The following is an 18,218-nucleotide window of genomic DNA, read 5'->3' on the forward strand; positions in this document are numbered from 1 at the left end:
AAAACATCACTGCTCTAGAGGAGATCTGCATGGAGGAATGGGCCAAAATACCAGCAACAGTGTGTGAAAACCTTGTGAAGACTTACAGAAAACGTTTGACCTCTATCATTGCCAACAAAGGGTTTATAACAAAGTATTGAGATAAACTTTTGTTATTGACCAAATACTTATTTTCCACCATAATTTGCAAATAAATTCATAAAAAATCCTACAATGTGATTTTCTGGATTTTTTTTCTTCTCATTTTGTCTGTCATAGTTGAAGTGTACCTATGATGAAAATTACAGGCCTCTCATATTTTTAAGTGGGAGAACTGCACAATTGGTGGCTGACTAAATACTTTTTTGCCCCACTGTATGGGTTGATAATGGTTAGTGTTATGTGCGTTGATGTTTTAGTAATAATATGTTGTCATATACCACTCAGGTATGTGGAGGATGATGATGAACAAAGGCATACAGGGCCTTCAGAAAGTATTCACACCCCTTGACTTTTTCCACATTTTGTTGTGTTACAAAGTGGGATTAAAATTGATTGAATTGTTTTTTTTTTTGTCAACAATCTACATAAAATACTCAAAGTGGAAGAACATTTGTATATAAAAAAAGACGAGCTAAATAAAACCCTAATATATCTTGATTAGATAAGTGTTCAATCCCCTGTGTCAGTACATGTTAGAATCTCCTTTGTCAGCAATTACAGCTGTGAGTCTTTCTGGGTAAGTCTCCCATTTTTATTTTTATTTTTTTTAACTCTTCAAGCTATGTCAAATTGCTTGTTGATCATTGCTTGACAATCATTTTCAGGCTGTAGCACAACAAAATGTAGAACAAGTGAAGGGGTATGAATACTTTCTGAAGGCTCTGTATTATGTAACTTGTTAAGCAAATATTCAAACCTTTGCATTGCTGGCTCTCTGCGGTTTTAGGCTGGGTTTCTGCATCAGCACTTTGTGACATGCGGTTGTGAAAATGGCCTTATAAATCCATTTGATTTGATACTCCTGGACTTATTTAGGCCTGCCATAACAAAGGGGTTAAATGCTTTTTGACTCAAGACATTTCAGCTTTTCATTTTGAATTTATTTGTAAAAAAGAAAATTGGAAAAACTTAATTAAGTGTTGTGTGTAGGCCAGTGACAAAGAAATCTAAATGTTATACATTTTAAATTTAGGCAGTAACACAATAAAATGTGGAAAAAGTAAATTGGTGTGAATACTTTCTGAAAACTGATAACAGTTTATGAGCTGGGTTTCCAGGTGCCGATTTATGCCTAGTCCTGGATTAAAAGCATGATCTCTCGGACTAGCTCAATCTGTGTCTGGGAGAGTGCCGTTGATTTTTTAAAAGTGGTTAGTTCCACCCCCTGTCTTTTGAGTGGCACTGAGTCTTATCTGCCAGGGGGAGAGAGACAAAGCCATATTCATCCCAAACCGACTCTGCCGTGAGCAACGGGTTGGTACATGCTATCGGCACAAACTCGTCATTGAGTTGAACACTTAATACGGGCACAGGGTTGAAGTGTCTGTAATTTATCCTATTGAGATGTCATCGTTTACATTAAACACATTAGTTTGCAATATCTACAGAAGCCACAGCCTTCGATCTCCACAGTATAGTTCCTATCTTTGTCACAAAGTTCCTCCTGTACTTCTTAGTGCCTCTATTTGTGCAGAAATTATCCCGTTGATCTGGTTAGATCAGCATTTGTATGATTCCCATAGATCATTATTTGTATGATTCCCATAGATCAGCATTTGTATATTTTCCATAGATCAGCATTTGTATGATTCCTATAGATCAGCATTTGTATGATTCCCATAGAACAGCAGTTGTATATTTTCCATAGATCAGCATTTGTATTATTCCCATAGATCAGCAGTTGTATGATTCCCATAGATCAGCATTTGTATGATTCCCATAGATCAGCATTTGTATGATTCCCATAGATCAGCATTTGTTGTGTATTTTTTATGATTTTTGTAACTGTTTGATCTTGGTACGGTATCGAGATTCATGAAATGCTTGTGGTGTTCATTCACTAAGGTGATGTCAGATCCAGGCCAACTATCTTGTCTGACTATAAGGGGCTCGGTATAAGAGTGTCTGCTAAATGTAGAGTCGTCCTTCCTCCCCAGCACGGTGACATGGACCAGAAGGAGAGGGACCTGATCATGAGGGAGTTCCGCTCTGGCTCCAGCCGTGTTCTCATCACCACAGATCTGCTGGTGAGTTGAGTTCAGGACTACCTTGGTAGAGCACGCTGTGCCCTGAATCTTTTCATATGTTGGATGTAAAATTATGTTAATATCTTAATTGAATGTGTAAGTGGGCTCTATATGATTTATTTAATTAGCCTACTCTTAATGAACAGTGATGACAAAGTTTGAATCAAGTGGCAACATGTATACATTTTTAGTATGTGATCACTGTTGGATCTGAACCCATAACCTTTGGCATTGCTATCACCACACTTTCTTACCAACTGATCCACACAGGACTATGCTAGCCTGCACCAGTGTTCAGGGTAATAAAGCAATGGCAGCTAGAGGTCAGGCATTGCAGGAGTGCTGATCATGTTTCTCCTTTCAGGCCCGAGGAATTGATGTTCAGCAGGTGTCTCTGGTTATCAACTATGACCTGCCGACCAACCGTGAGAACTACATTCACAGGTAGGAGGGACCCTTAGGGATGAGTGGTATAGCGTATTTTACTATATACTGGTAATGATGCAGAGGCCTGAATGTTTGGTTTGTTAAATGTGATATGCTACTCCGCTAAATATGATATGCTACGACCACTTGCGCTCAGTCTGCATAGTTAATACAGCACTTGCGACAAGATGTTGATGACAACGATGCTCATTTCCACTTTGCTTCTTAATATAAATCCACGAGCGTTGTGTGTCTTGCAGTGTGCAAACAGCTAGTGTCTTTTTTTAGCAAGTTGTTACTAAAATTGTATAGTTTTAGCTGCTAATGCTAATCACCAGTTAGCTAATACAGCCTGATACCAACCAGTGCTGGTGAAGGCCTAAGTCATCATTGTTTTTGTGCAACAGTATCTTCTAAATCAAAGAGGAATAGGCGAAGCATGTAAATGTTAGCTATATGATGTAGCTAAGAGAAAACATTTAATGTAGCTAGATTATAGGGTCCCCTAGGTAACACTGACCAACACTTTGGTTCCTATCCTGTCACAATAATTCCTCCCTGGGCTTTTTCATTCGTTGTCATGTCAAACAACAGTGTATTCAAAGTGCTCACTATTATATTGTTACTATAGAATTTGAATAATCATTCTATTGCCTTGATTCCAACAGTTCACCCAAGTGTTTTGATCTAAATCGCAATTACAATGTTTTGGTAAATATGAGATTTTTAGGGCACATATCGTGCAGCCCTATGTAGCAGTGTGGAAATGATCTCAAAGGAGTGCAGAAATTGATTAAAATGCTGAGTATTTAGTTTGATTTAACAATATTAAGCAATCAGAATGGAGAACGCCCCATTGAAATCCCTTAGTGGGGAATTCCGACCCGAGTTTAAGCGTGTGTAAATTTAACGGAATTCCCTTTTTATGCACTTTTCTATCTATGTGTATTCTGACCTTAAACTTAAGCATGAGAATAGCATGATATTCACCCGCTTTTCGTTTGGGCTGAATATCAAAGAAATGGTTTGGCGGATCTGCGTCTACAGGATACTGTATTCTCACCATGACTTAATTCCAACATAATTCCACCACCTTTACGGACGATGAAACCTGTCAGTTCCATGGGGAATTTTTTTTTTATATAGAGAACACCATTCTCCCTGCATTGTAATTGATAAAGGAAAATTGATAAGAGCTATTGATAAGAACTAGGTAAATGAGTAAGACGTTTAAATAAGGCATTTGTAAATATAAATTAGTATTGTTTTAGATCTATTTTACCTTAACGATGGAGACAAATGTGAAACCAGTCATATGGCAGCAATGTCCACAAGGAAGTTTATATGAAATGCTGGCCTTGGGATAGCATTTGGAGACCCAAGCTATAGGCCTCTGCAGCCGTGCGCAAATTACAGTGTAGCAACAAACCAACGGAGTTGATTCATGATTTCTAGAATGTTTTAATTATACCCAGACTTTTCACTGTATTTTTTACCATTTGTATTGTGTTAAATATTAGCCCACTATCAGTAGCCACTGTCAGGTATACCCGCATTACATTTACATTGCCTTCGGAACGTAAGCCAGTCACACCCCTTTTTTCACACACCCGTTTTTCAATGCATCGCAAAGAAGGGCACCTTGAGGAAAACCTGGTTCAGGCTGCTTTCCAACACACTGGGATACTAATTCAACTTTTAGCAGGACATTAACCTAAAACACAAGGCCAAATCTACACTGGAGTTGCTTAGCAAGATGACATTGAATGTTCCGGAGTGGCCTAGTTACAGTTTTGACTTAAAAATCGTCTTGAAAATCTATGGCAAGATTTGAAAATGGCTGTCTAGCAAAAACCAACTTGAGAGAGCTTGAAGAATTTAAGAATAATGTGCAAATATTGTACAATCCAGGTGTGCAAAGCTCTTGCAATGTTTTTGATTCATCTGCAGTTTTCTCCTTTCACAGCCATTAAACTCTGTAACGGTTTTAACATCACCATTGTCCTCCTGGTGAAATCCCTGAGTGATTTCCTTCCTCCTCTGACAAGTGAGTCAGGAAGGACGCCTGTTTCTTTGTAGTGACTGGGTGTATGGATTAGGGTTGTCCCCGACCCCCAAAAATATTGCTTGGCCAAAAGTAGTCTCTTCTTTCGACCAATCGATTGGTTGACATTTTTAAATGTGTACTTTTCCATATATAGACACACACTTTGTGCTTTAATAAAATCAACTATATCTACTGAACTTGTCTGATGCTTTAAGCATGCTGTTTGATTAAATAATTAAGGCCCACAAATGTCTCGAGGAAGCTAGATATCACGATGGCCTAACCAGAAGAAAAGAACTTGTCTACCCCCTTGCGCATGCTGAATAAATGCTGTATAAATTTAATTCAACCGCTGAAACGATTGTCAATAAAGTTGTCAGTACATTTATCTAAATCCATCCTTTTAAATTTGCTGTACCTTTTTTTTTTTTCTTTTTTTTTCTTCTCGACACTCACTAACGCTTCAGAATATTAGGGATCAATGAAAGAAAGCCATGTAAATACACAAATTCGTCTCCTTTTCAGCACCAATTGGTAGATTTAAAAAATACTTTGATCTTGATACTCTGATTGTTCAATCCATGAAATATTGGAAGGTGAGAAAGTTGTACAATACGTTAGAACAAAAATAAGTTGATGTTGGCTAGTGAACAATGTCAGAAATGCAAAACAAACTTTGTGCAAAACGAACTTCCAGAAGTAATCAAGGCACAAGTGAATTTTTCCCAATACTTTTGGTCCCTTAAAATAGAGGGACTATGTACAGTGCCTTGCGAAAGTATTCGGCCCCCTTGAACTTTGCGACCTTTTGCCACATTTCAGGCTTCAAACATAAAGATATAAAACTGTATTTTTTTTGTGAATAATCAACAACAAGTGGGACACAATCATGAAGTGGAACGACATTTATTGGATATTTCAAACTTTTTTAACAAATCAAAAACTGAAAAATTGGGCGTGCAAAATTATTCAGCCCCTTTACTTTCAGTGCAGCAAACTCTCTCCAGAAGTTCAGTGAGGATCTCTGAATGATCCAATGTTGACCTAAATGACTAATGAGGATAAATACAATCCACCTGTGTGTAATCAAGTCTCCGTATAAATGCACCTGCACTGTGATAGTCTCAGAGGTCCGTTAAAAGCGCAGAGAGCATCATGAAGAACAAGGAACACACCAGGCAGGTCCGAGATACTGTTGTGAAGAAGTTTAAAGCCGGATTTGGATACAAAAAGATTTCCCAAGCTTTAAACATCCCAAGGAGCACTGTGCAAGCGATAATATTGAAATGGAAGGAGTATCAGACCACTGCAAATCTACCAAGACCTGGCCGTCCCTCTAGACTTTCAGCTCATACAAGGAGAAGACTGATCAGAGAGGCAGCCAAGAGGCCCATGATCACTCTGGATGAACTGCAGAAATCTACAGCTGAGGTGGGAGACTCTGTCCATAGGACAACAATCAGTCGTATATTGCACAAATCTGGCCTTTATGGAAGAGTGTAAGAAGAAAGCCATTTCTTAAAGATATCCATAAAAAGTGTCGTTTAAAGTTTGCCACAAGCCACCTGGGAGACACACCAAACATGTGGAAGAAGGTGCTCTGGTCAGATGAAACCAAAATTGAACTTTTTGGCAACAATGCAAAACGTTATGTTTGGCGTAAAAGCAACACAGCTGAACACACCATCCCCACTGTCAAACATGGTGGTGGCAGCATCATGGTTTGGGCCTGCTTTTCTTCAGCAGGGACAGGGAAGATGGTTAAAATTGATGGGAAGATGGATGGAGCCAAATACAGGACCATTCTGGAAGAAAACCTGATGGAGTCTGCAAAAGACCTGAGACTGGGACGGAGATTTGTCTTCCAACAAGACAATGATCCAAAACATAAAGCAAAATCTACAATGGAATGGTTCAAAAATAAACATATCCAGGTGTTAGAATGGCCAAGTCAAAGTCCAGACCTGAATCCAATCGAGAATCTGTGGAAAGAACTGAAAACTGCTGTTCACAAATGCTCTCCATCCAACCTCACTGAGCTCGAGTTGTTTTGCAAGGAGGAATGGGAAAAAATTTCAGTCTCTCGATGTGCAAAACTGATAGAGACATACCCCAAGCGACTTACAGCTGTAATCGCAGCAAAAGGTGGCGCTATAAAGTATTAACTTAAGGGGGCTGAATAATTTTGCACGCCCAATTTTTCAGTTTTTGATTTGTTAAAAAAGTTTGAAATATCCAATAAATGTCGTTCCACTTCATGATTGTGTCCCACTTGTTGTTGATTCTTCACAAAAAATACAGTTTTATATCTTTATGTTTGAAGCCTGAAATGTGGCAAACGGTCGCAAAGTTCAAGGGGGCCGAATACTTTCGCAAGGCACTGTACATGAATTGCTGTAATTTCTAAACGATTCACCCGATATGGATGAAAATTCCCTCAAAGTAAGGCTGATAGTCTGCACTTTAACTTCCTTGTATCATTTCAATTCCAAAGTGCTGAAGTACAGAGGCAAAACAACAATGTGTCACTGTCCCAATACTTTTGGAGCTCACTCTAATTAAAACATTCTAGAAATCATAAATAAACTCTGTAGGTTTGGCGTTATACTGCCATTTGTGCATGGCTACAGTAGCCTATACCTCGGGTCTCCAAATTTCACCCCAAGTTATAAGGCCAGCATTTCATGAACTTCACTGTGGGAAAGGTGATATGTTGATATGCTTCAGTTTGCTACCCTTTGACTGGTTTCACATTTATTTAGATTTATTTACAATCCCCTTATCCAAACGGCTTACTAATTTACCTAGCTCTAATCAATAGTGCATGGAGAATTGTGTTATTTCTGTTGGATAAAAGAAAGATGTTCTACTTGGAACCGACAAGTTGCTCGACGTTATTCATCGTGCGTAAAGGTAGTGGAATTATGAGGGAATGAGGTAGATGTCAGAATACGGCGTATAAAGACGCCTTTGCCACAACTTAAGTTTTTGGGTCTCCACCCCAGAATGAATAGCGTGTGAATAGCATGCTATTCTCATGCTTAAATTAAAGGTCAGAATATGCATAGAGAGAAGTGCATTAAAAGGGAATCATGTATAATTTTTGTGTGCTTAACTCTGGTTTGAATTCCACCTGTAGAATTTGTTGCCACCCTAGTTATAAAGCGAATGAATCAGGAATTCTTGTTTATTTTTTTACATTTCCAGAGTTATCTATATTGATCTGCTCACATTCCTCCTGGTTTGTTTCATTTCATGTTTATTTCACTACTGTTTTAATTCTAAATGCAGATCGGCAGCGTTCATATTAACCTTGTCTTTAAATGTTGTGTGCCAGGATCGGGAGGGGAGGCCGTTTTGGCAGAAAGGGTGTTGCCATCAACATGGTGACAGAGGAGGACAAGCGCACTCTCCGGGACATTGAGACGTTCTACAACACCACAGTAGAAGAGATGCCCATGAATGTGGCTGACCTGATCTAGAGTAGAGCCCCCTGCCCCTGGCGCCCTGCCTGCTGGTGGTCTACATACCACTATCATCATCTCACTGTTCTCTAAAATCTCCCATTTCCTACCTATCACCCACCTATATTCCCACCTATCCAAGCCTCTCCCGTGTATCCCAATTTTGCGCTCTTAAATGGGGTAGGGGAACCCCCGGTTTCCCCTCCTTTTCCATGCCCTCTGCGGTCCCTCAGCTCAGCCCCACTCATTTGGTTCTCTATGGCTTAAAGGAAAGAGACCACCTCTCCTGCTAGCCTTGCATTATAAAAACCTAGAATTGTATGTTTACTTGGCCACAGATGAGGATCAGTATGTTTGCATTAGCAGCAGACTTCATGTCCTTATGTTGTATACAAGGACCCCTTGGGACTCCATTTCAATAGGAAATGGTAACTTCTTTTGGGAATGGGGATTGCACTATGCAGTTGCAGTCTTTGTTATTTGCATTGAAGTTGTTATATTCTATCACTCTCCATTGCTGATATGCAGTAGATTTTCTGCAGGAGAGTTTTTAAACAAACAAAGGATGACATTGTTTATAAAAATGTTTTAAAAAATCCTCCATGTGCCTCCTTGAAAGTAGAGCTATTCATTTTAACACCGTTAATGAGTGGTAAGACACAAGCTGTTGGTAGATATTTTGATTGAATATATAAAACTACCCATATTTAATTCTAAAGTGTATAATTTACATTTCACAAAGGTTGGCATTTTGGGGGAGAAACTGAAGGTGTACAGAGGGGGCTATTGGGGGTTTTGCTTTGAGTGCAAAGACATTTGATGGACTACATGGAATAAAATTCCAGTATAAACATTTTATTTATTTTCCACACCTTTTTTTATTCATTAGTTTGGTTTCATTTTACAAATTGGGGAAGGGGGGTGACTTCAATAAAGTTACCAAATAAATAATGTGTTTGTTTTGCCAGTTATTTATCATGTTAATATAATCAATAGCTATGTTTCCATTAACTTGTCCAGTGATTTTTTATTTTTTTTGTCGACACTAACCAGGTTTTCATCCAACCTTATTATGCGAGTAAAGTACATGTTGCAGAAAAAATGTCATGACAGGCCTGATGGAAACAGAACATTCTCCGGTTAACTTTCCAAATGCAGACAACAAAATACGCTAGACAAGGTGGGATCTTTTAGTGTCTACCAAATAACCATCATATTGAAGTAAACTTGGGTGCCACGCGATGACGTGTTGTCCTCCCACAACGACTCATTGGGAAAGTGTGCAGTTTATTAGGCTACATATGAAATAAATGACGATGAACTTCACAGGGTGGTGAAAGTGCAATGTGATGAGCTTGATGCTCCTCTCTCTTGGGTCTTTTTTAAAATTCTGGTTACATGATCATCGATGCTTGGCTGCCGTTTGACAAATAAAAAGAATATTGGTCTGCCAAATTCCATCGATCCAGGCAGGATCCACTGGCTGTGGCACTCTTCTGATGAGTGCACCCGGAGGATAACTGGCAGCACGGTTGAGGAATCTGTATTCAAGGGAACATGGCTGAGAGCCGGTGGGAGTGACACAGGGAGGCCCTCCCTCGAAGACAACTTAACCGGCTTAGTGACGCCGCGGTGCCCAATACCGTACGATTGGAGGCGAGAGGAAATGCGGAAATGGATCAGCCTGGTAACTCAACGTATAGGGACGCAGGCCTTTGGTAATGGCAAGACCAGCAATACTTGGCTGGCTCATTCTCAGTGGGATTCAAGCAAGGCCAGTACATCGAAGGGCTTAAGTTGACGGCCAACATTTATCCCACCCCGGAGATGCTTGCAAGAGGAAGGCCAGAGAGGGATTCCTCATTGCAGGCGCTGTCCAGACCCCTACGAATCTTGTTCACACATCCTGGGTCGATGCCCGTCGATCCAAGGAGCCTGCATAAATAGGCACAACAAGGTATGTGACCTATTAGTAGAAGCCGAAAGCAACGGATGGAACGTTATCAAGGAGATAAGTTTATTTTCACAGAATGGGAAACTGAGGAAACCAGACTCATGAAAAAAGCTGCAGCTTTGGTGGTCAATATTACAGTGCCATACGAATTCGCCTTTGACACTCTTGAGTTGGCTAGATCTAAAAAGATAACGCACCATCTCCATACTGCCCCAGAAATCCTAGAAAAGTTTCCGGGAGTCCCGGTAGGGACCAGGGCCATGTGGCCCACTCGTAACAACCAAGTGCTGCGACACATGGAAGTATAGCAGTCCCAAAGGGCAGCCTTCGCAAAGCTGGTAAGCCAGAGAGTCCTGCTGTACTCCATAGATCTGCTCGAGGAAAAGGCTTTGAGTGACGAGGGTGCTTAAACCACCCGAGGCTACATCAGGTCAAGTGTGTTTGACATTCCTTGGTACTCCTGACAACGAAAACCCCTACCACGATTGGGAGACCACTTTGGCGGTCGTCAGAGCAAGGGGGCACTCTGACAATTGTGCAGGCCGAATGAGGTAAACAAGGGATGGCCTGGTAATGAAAGTGCCTTCTCTTCCGCTCACAACACACAGCCACCCAAACAGAGACGAACACAAGGTAAGGTGTGACGGGATGGAGCGGTAACAAGTATCCTACACACACTCATATCGGCAAAGCTCAAACCTTTTCTTATATAGTACCAGTCAAAAAATGTGGACATCTACTCATTCAAGGGTTTTTCTTTATTTTTACTATTTTCTACATTGTAGAATAATAGTGAAGACATCAAAACTATGAAATAATACATGTGGAATCATGTAGTAACCACTCTTTGACTTGATAGCAGCATTGCACACTTGGAATTCTCTCAACCAGCTTTACCTGGAATGCTTTTCCAAAAATCTTGAAGGAATTCCCACATATGCTGACCACTTGTTGGCTGCTTTTCCTTCACTCTGCGGTCCAACTCATCCCAAACCATCTCAATTGGGTTGAGGTCAGGTGATTGTGGAAGCCAGGTCATCTGATGCAGCACTCCATCACTCTCCTTCTTGGTCAAATATCCCTTAAACAGCCTGGAGGTGTTTTGGGTCATTGTCCTGTTGAAAAACAAATGATAGTCCCACTAAGTGCAAACCAGATGGGATGGCGTATTGCTGCAGAATGTTGTGGCAGCCATGTTGGTTAATTGTGCCTTGAATTCTAAATAAATCAGACAGTGTCCCCAGCAAAGCACCACCACACAATCACACCACCTCCATGCTTCACGGTGGGAACCACACATGCGGAGATCATCCGTTCACCTATTCTGCGTCTCACAAAGACACGGTGGTTGGATCTAAAAATCTCATATTTGAACTCGTCTCACCAAAGTACAGATTTCCACCGGTCTAATGCCCATTGCTCGTGTTTCTTGGCCCAAGCAAGTCTCTTCTTATTGGTGGCCTTTAGTAGTGATTTCTTTGCAGCAATTTGACTATGAAGGCCTGGTTCCCGCAGGCTCCTCTGAACAGTTGATGTTGAGATGTGTCTGTTACTTGAACTCTGTGAAGCATTTATTTGAGGCTGGTAACTCTAATGAACTTATCCTCTGCAGCAGAGGTAACTCTGGGTCTTCCTTTCCTGTGGCGGTTCTCATGAGAGCCAGTTTCATCATAGCACTTGATTGTTTTTGTGACTGCACTTGAAGAAACTTTCAAAGTTCTTAAAATGTTCCGCATTGACTGACTTTCATGTCTTAAAGTTATGATGGACTTTTGTTTCTCTTTGCTTATTTGAGCTGTTCTTGCCATAATATGGATTGGGTCTTTTACCAAATAGGCCTATCTTCTGTATACCCGCCTGACTGATTGTCTCAAACGTATTTAAAAGGAAAGGAATTCCACAAATGTAAGTTTTAACACGGCACACCTGTTAATTGAAATGCATTCCAGGTGACTACCTCATGAAACTGGTTGAGAGAATGCCAAGAGTGTGCAAAGATGTCATCACCCCAAACGGTGGCTACTTTGAATAATCTCAAATATAAAATATATTTAGATTTGTTTTTTGGTTACTACATGATTCCATATGTGTTGTTTCATAGTTCTGATGATGGCCTTCCTGTGACATCGGGTGCTGTAGGTGTCCTGGAGGGCAGGTAGTTTGCCCCCGGTGATGCGTTGTGCAGACCATACCACCCTCTGGAGAGCCTTGCGGTTGAGGGCGGTGCAGTTGTCGTACTAGGCTGTGATACAGCTCGACAGAATTCTCCTGAATGCCCTTACCTCCTCCCTAGAAGGTTGACTGACAGTCAGTCTGCAAGTAGTCCAAAAAATGAATAATAGTCTACCCGGCCATGTGGCGCAACCGAATGACAAATTGATGATATTGAAAGGAGACGAGCCCCGTTTCGCTGGCGCTCCTCATGTCAAGTAAAAAAATCTAATGAAGTGGTGTAAACGGCAGGTAATATGACCCTCTTGAGGTAGCCAAATGGTGACACACTGCTATAAAATGGCCAGTGGAGCGGAAGCTGGTCTCGTGTGTTATTTTTTTCATTCATAGAAGTCATACAGTGGGGCAAAAAAGTATTTAGTCAGCCACCAATTGTGCAAGTTCTCCCACTTAAAAATATGAGAGGGCTATAATTTTCATCATAGGTACACTTCAACTATGACAGACAAAATGAGGGAAAAAAATCCAGAAAATCACAATGTAGGATTTTTAATGAATTTATTTGCAAACAAGCAAGATTTCTGGCTCTCACAAACCTGTAACTTCTTCTTTAAGAGGCTCCTCTTTCCTCCACTTGTTACCTGTATTTATGGCACCCGTTTGAACTTGTTATCAGTATAAAAGACACCTGTCCACAACCTCAAACAGTCACACTCCAAACTCCACTATGGCCAAGACCAAAGAGCTGTCAAAGGACACCAGAAACAAAATTGTAGACTGAATCTGCAATAGGTAAGCAGCTTGGTTTGAAGAATTCAACTGTGGGAGCAATTATTAGGACATGGAAGACATACAAGACCACTGATAATCTCCCTCGATCTGGGGCTCCATGCAAGATCTCACCCCGTGGGGTCAAAATGATCACAAGAGGGGCCTCCCGGATGGCGCAGTGGTTAAGGGCGCTGTACTGCAGCGCCAGCTGCGCCATCAGAGTCCCTGGGTTCGCGCCCAGGCTCTGTCGTAACCGGCCGCGACCGGGAGGTCCGTGGGGCGACGCACAATTGGCCTAGCGTCGCCCGGGTTAGGGAGGGCTTGGTCGGTAGGGGTGTTCTTGTCTCATCGCGCACCAGCGACTCCTGTGGCGGGCTGGGCGCAGTGTACGCTAACCAAGGTGGCCAGGTGCACGGTGTTTCCTCCGGTGCATTGGTGCGGCTGGCTTCCGGGTTGGATGTGCGCTGTGTTAAGAAGCAGTGCGGCTTGGTTGGGTTGTGTATCGGAGGACGCATGAATTTCAACCTTCGTCTCTCCCGAGCCCGTACGGGAGTTGTAGCGATGAGACAAGATAGTAGCTACTACAACAATTGGATACCACAAAATTGGGGAGAAAAAGGGGTAAAATTCAAAAAAAAAAAAAAAAAAAAGGATCACAAGAACGGTGAGCAAAAATCCCAGAACCACACGGGGGGACCTAGTGAAAGACCTGCAGAGAGCTGGGACCAAAGTAACAAAGCCTACCATCAGTAACACACTACGCCGCCAGGGACTCAAATCCTGCAGTGCCAGACAGAAGTTTTCTAGAGAGCATTTGGATGATCCAGAAGAAGATTGGGAGAATGTCATATGGTCAGATGAAACCAAAATATAACTTTTTGGTAAAAACTCAACTCGTCGTGTTTGGAGGACAAAGAATGCGGAGTTGCATCCAAAGAACACCATACCTACTGTGAAGCATGGGGGTGAAAACATCATGCTTTGGGGCTGTTTTTCTGCAAAGGGACCAGGACGACTGATCCGTGTAAAGGAAAGAATGAATGGGGCCATGTATCGTGAGATTTTCAGTGAAAACCTCCTTCCATCAGCAAGGGCATTGAATTTGAAACGTGGCTGGGTCTTTCAGCATGACCATGATCCCAAACACACCACCCGGGCAACGAAGGAGTGGCTTCGTAAGAAGCATTTCAAGGTCCTGGAGTGGCCTAGCCGGTCTCCAGATCTCAACCCCATAGAAAATCTTTGGAGGGAGTTGAAAGTCTGTGTTGCCCAGCAACAGCCCCAAAACATCACTGCTCTAGAGGAGATCTGCATGGAGGAATTGGCCAAAATACCAGCAACAGTGTGTGAAAACCTTGTGAAGACTTACAGAAAACATTTGACCTCTGTCATTGCCAACAAAGGGTATATAACAAAGAATTGAGATAAACTTTTGTTATTGACCAAATACTTATTTTCCACCATAATTTGTAAATAAATTCATAAAAAATACTACTAATGTGATTTTCTGGATTTTTTTTCTTCTCATTTTGTCTGTCATAGTTGAAGTGTACCTATGATGAAAATTACAGGCCTCTCTCATCTTTTTAAGTGGGAGAACTTGCACAATTGGTGGCTGACTAAATACTTTTTTGCCCCACTGTATGTGATGAAAGTAATTGAGTTTTTTTAGGAAGTATTTGTAATGTAAAACCGATTAACATTGATAAAAATAGACTAAGTCAAAAAGGCAAAAATGCAGGGGCACAACTTTCACTGGGGATGGGGGAACATGTCCTTCCCCACATTCTGAAATATGCATTTTTGTCCCCCCCCCCCCAGTTTCATCATTGGGTTAACGGTGTGCTTTAGGACCATGCAGATGCCTCCGAGCGGTCAGGTACGTTGTTTGGAGTGTTTATCCATTTTTAGTTTTTTTATGTCACCCCAATTCTAATACCCTGCAAAAATGTATTTCTGTGGATTGGATGGAAGAGGTCCCTGGACCAATAACAGTTGGTTGTATTCATGCAAGTCATATTGGGTTATATCTATTGAAGTATATGTAACGGATGTGAAACGGCTAGCTTAGTTAGCGGTGCGCGCTAAATAGCGTTTCAATTGGTAACGTCACTTGCTCTGAGACCTTGAAGTAGTGGTTCCCCTTGCTCTGACTGTTTAATTAAATCAAAGCATTGTGAAGGCCCGAGGTGGGTGTTGACGCGATGTGATTTCTGCCCAGTGCTCTGAATGTCAAGTGAAGAAATTCAATTAAGCGCGGGTAAATGGGGGTAGTAACTATGACCCTCTTAAGGAGACCTTAGCCCAGGATGATAGTAAAAGGGGCAATAATATACATTATAAGAAGGGGAACACATATATGAATGTAAAAGACAGTTGCAGGTCGGAGGGCCATCTTACAAAAGAGGTCCACTAGATAGGGCCTTACCCTCTAGAGTTTACAAGGAGAGGGGCTTTAAGCTATGAGAAACTAACCGTGAGAGGCACACAGGCACATAGAATGCATCATTCTGGTGATAATAATACCCCTCATGGTGACTAGATTCGAAAAGAGTGCAGGCCGAAGGGAGTAGACAAGTGGTCTATTAGATGAAGGCGGCTCGAACAAATCCCTGGCTCTGGCCAGGAGGAACATAGGTGGTTGTCAGCACATGGGGGCACTCTGACGCCGGTGCAGGTCGAAGGGAGTAAACAAGGGATGGCATGGTAATGAAAGGGACTTCTGCTCGCAACACACATACATCCATACTCACACATACAGTTGAAGTCGAAAGTTTACATTCACCTTAGCCAAATACATTTTAAATATTTTTTTCACAATTCCTGACATTTAATCCTAGTACGAATTCCCTGTTTTAGGTCAGTTAGGATTACCACTTTATTTTAAGAATGTGAAATGTCAGAATAATAGTAGAGAGAATTATTTATTTCAGCTTTTATTTCTTTCATCACATTCCCAGTGGGTCAGAAGTGTACATACACTCGATTAGTTTTTGGTAGCATTGCCTTTAAATTGTTTAACTTGGGTCAAACATTCCGAGTAGCCTTCCACAAGCTTCCCACAATAAGTTGGGTGAATTTTGGCCCATTCCTCCTGACAGAGCTGGTGTAACTGAGTCAGGTTTGTAAGGCCTCCTTGCTCGCACACCCTTTTTCAGTTCTGCCCACAAATTTTCTATAGGATTGAGGTCAGGGCTTTGTGATGGCCACTCCAATACCTTGACTTTGTTGTCCTTAAGCTATTTTGCCACAACTTTGGAAGTATGCTTGGGGTCATTGTCCATTTGGAAGACCCATTTGCGACCAAGCTTTAACTTCCTGACTGATGTCTTGAGATGTTGCTTCAATATACCCACATCATTTTCCTACCTCATGATGCCATCTACTTTGTGAAGTGCACCAGTCCCTCCTGCAGCAAAGCACCCCCACAACATGATGCTGCCACCCCCGTACTTCATGGTTTGGATGGTGTTCTTCGGCATGCAAGCCTCCCCCTTTTTCTTCCAAACATAACGATGGTCATTATGTCCAAACAGTTCTATTTTTGTTTCATCAGGCCAGAGGACATTTCTCCAAAAAGTACGATTTTTGTCCCCATGTGCAGTTAGTCTGGCAAACCGTAGTCTGGCTTTTTTATGGCGGTTTTGGAGCAGTGGCTTCTTCCTTGTTGATCGGCCTTTCAGGTTATGTCGATATAGGACTCATTTTAATGTGGATATAGATACTATAGATATAGAACAGTAACAAGTATCACGAACACACACTCAAGCCAGCAAAGCTCATGCTTTCATACATTGGCTGAGGGTGCTACCATCCGATTCCCAGCCAAGTAATCCCTCTTGTGTTGCTCTCAGGTGTCTCAGAGTGCTGGACAGAGACCAGCAGTAGGAAAAGGATGCCCACCCCAGCTGAAGGATGCCGGATAGTAGCGCTATTCCTTGGCTCTCTCTTCTCCTGGTAAGTATTGCGTAGCACATTGATGACTAGATAGGTCGACTGATGGCCAGTCTGTAAGTCGGAAAATGATATTCAAAGGAGACAACCGCTTGTCTCCTTTGAATATAATCAATTTGCTCCTCATGTCAAAGTGAAGAAATTCAATGAAGCGGGGGAAAACGGCAGTTAATATGACTCTTAGTGTAGCCAAATGGTGACACACTGCTCTATAATGGCCAGCGGAGCGAAAGCTGGCCTCTTTTTTTAATTCATAGAAGTCATATGGGATGGAAGTCATTTCAAGTTTTAGGAAAGTGTTTGTCATGTAAAAACAGTTAACATTTGTAAAAACAATAGACAATAGTCACAAAGCCAAAGTCACAAAGCCAAAAAGTCATTGCTGTAGATTGGAGGGAAGAGGTCCCTGGACCAATAGTTCATGCAAGTCAGTATTGGGTGAAAGCTATTGAAGTATAGGAAGTATTTTAGACATACAATTATAGAAAATGTATAGACAAAATGGTATATTCATGAAGGTATTATGGGTTCGAAGCTATTAAAGTTTTAAGGAAGTACACTTTAATTGATTGAAAATCACTATCGTAAATCACTATCGTAAATCACTATCGTAAATCACTATCGTAAATCACTATATTACAGTTGACTTGAGAGTTCTATGTCATGTGATTGTTTTTCTAGGTTCCAATTGCAATTTTAAGATGGTCCCTGCCATAGAAATGACTGTAATAGACTGAAAACAGAACGGAACCGAGAAAAGGGGTGTAGCTTGTTCACTATCGTCAGGTGATTCAGAATATTACATTTATTTCATCCTGTCATATTCTGTTAAAGAGGTATTGATGAGCAAAGTCTGCATCTTTAATATAAAGCTGACTTTACCGCAGTCTCATGAAGGAAGTTGGGTTGCCTGCTTCCACACCAGTTTCATGTCCTGTGACCCGCACATTGAATTTAAGGAAATCATTTTCGTTTTATTCTGTTTTCTCTTTTAAGGAGTATGATTATCCCTTCCAATTTAGGTTGCGCTGTTTCCAGGTCACGGAGTAGCACCTCTGTTGCATTGGCTGCCATGTCCAGACTTTCTGCTTTAGTTAAAAAGTTATCCACTTCAGCAGTGAGCACTGCCAATGATTCATTTAACATTTTTAGTGGTAGGTCAAGGGCAGAGGTAATCTCCTCATGAACAATCTCTGGTATAG

General features: G+C 41.4%; 1 protein-coding gene across 1 annotated transcript in view; it reads left to right on the forward strand.

The window, feature by feature from the left end:
• The window catches only part of LOC110534222 (eukaryotic initiation factor 4A-I), a 40,174-nt gene extending 31,058 nt beyond the window's left edge, over window positions 1–9,116 (forward strand). Inside the window, exons 9-11 of the mRNA XM_021618946.2 lie at window positions 2,139–2,228; window positions 2,593–2,672; window positions 8,039–9,116. Of these exons, the coding sequence (XP_021474621.1) occupies window positions 2,139–2,228; window positions 2,593–2,672; window positions 8,039–8,183 (315 nt within the window). The 3' untranslated portion in view covers window positions 8,184–9,116. The remainder of the gene's footprint in view (window positions 1–2,138; window positions 2,229–2,592; window positions 2,673–8,038) is intronic.
• The last annotated feature ends 9,102 nt before the right edge of the window (window positions 9,117–18,218 follow it).

The sequence above is a fragment of the Oncorhynchus mykiss genome, chromosome 10, assembly GCF_013265735.2.
Source record: "Oncorhynchus mykiss isolate Arlee chromosome 10, USDA_OmykA_1.1, whole genome shotgun sequence".
Lineage (NCBI taxonomy): Eukaryota > Metazoa > Chordata > Actinopteri > Salmoniformes > Salmonidae > Oncorhynchus > Oncorhynchus mykiss.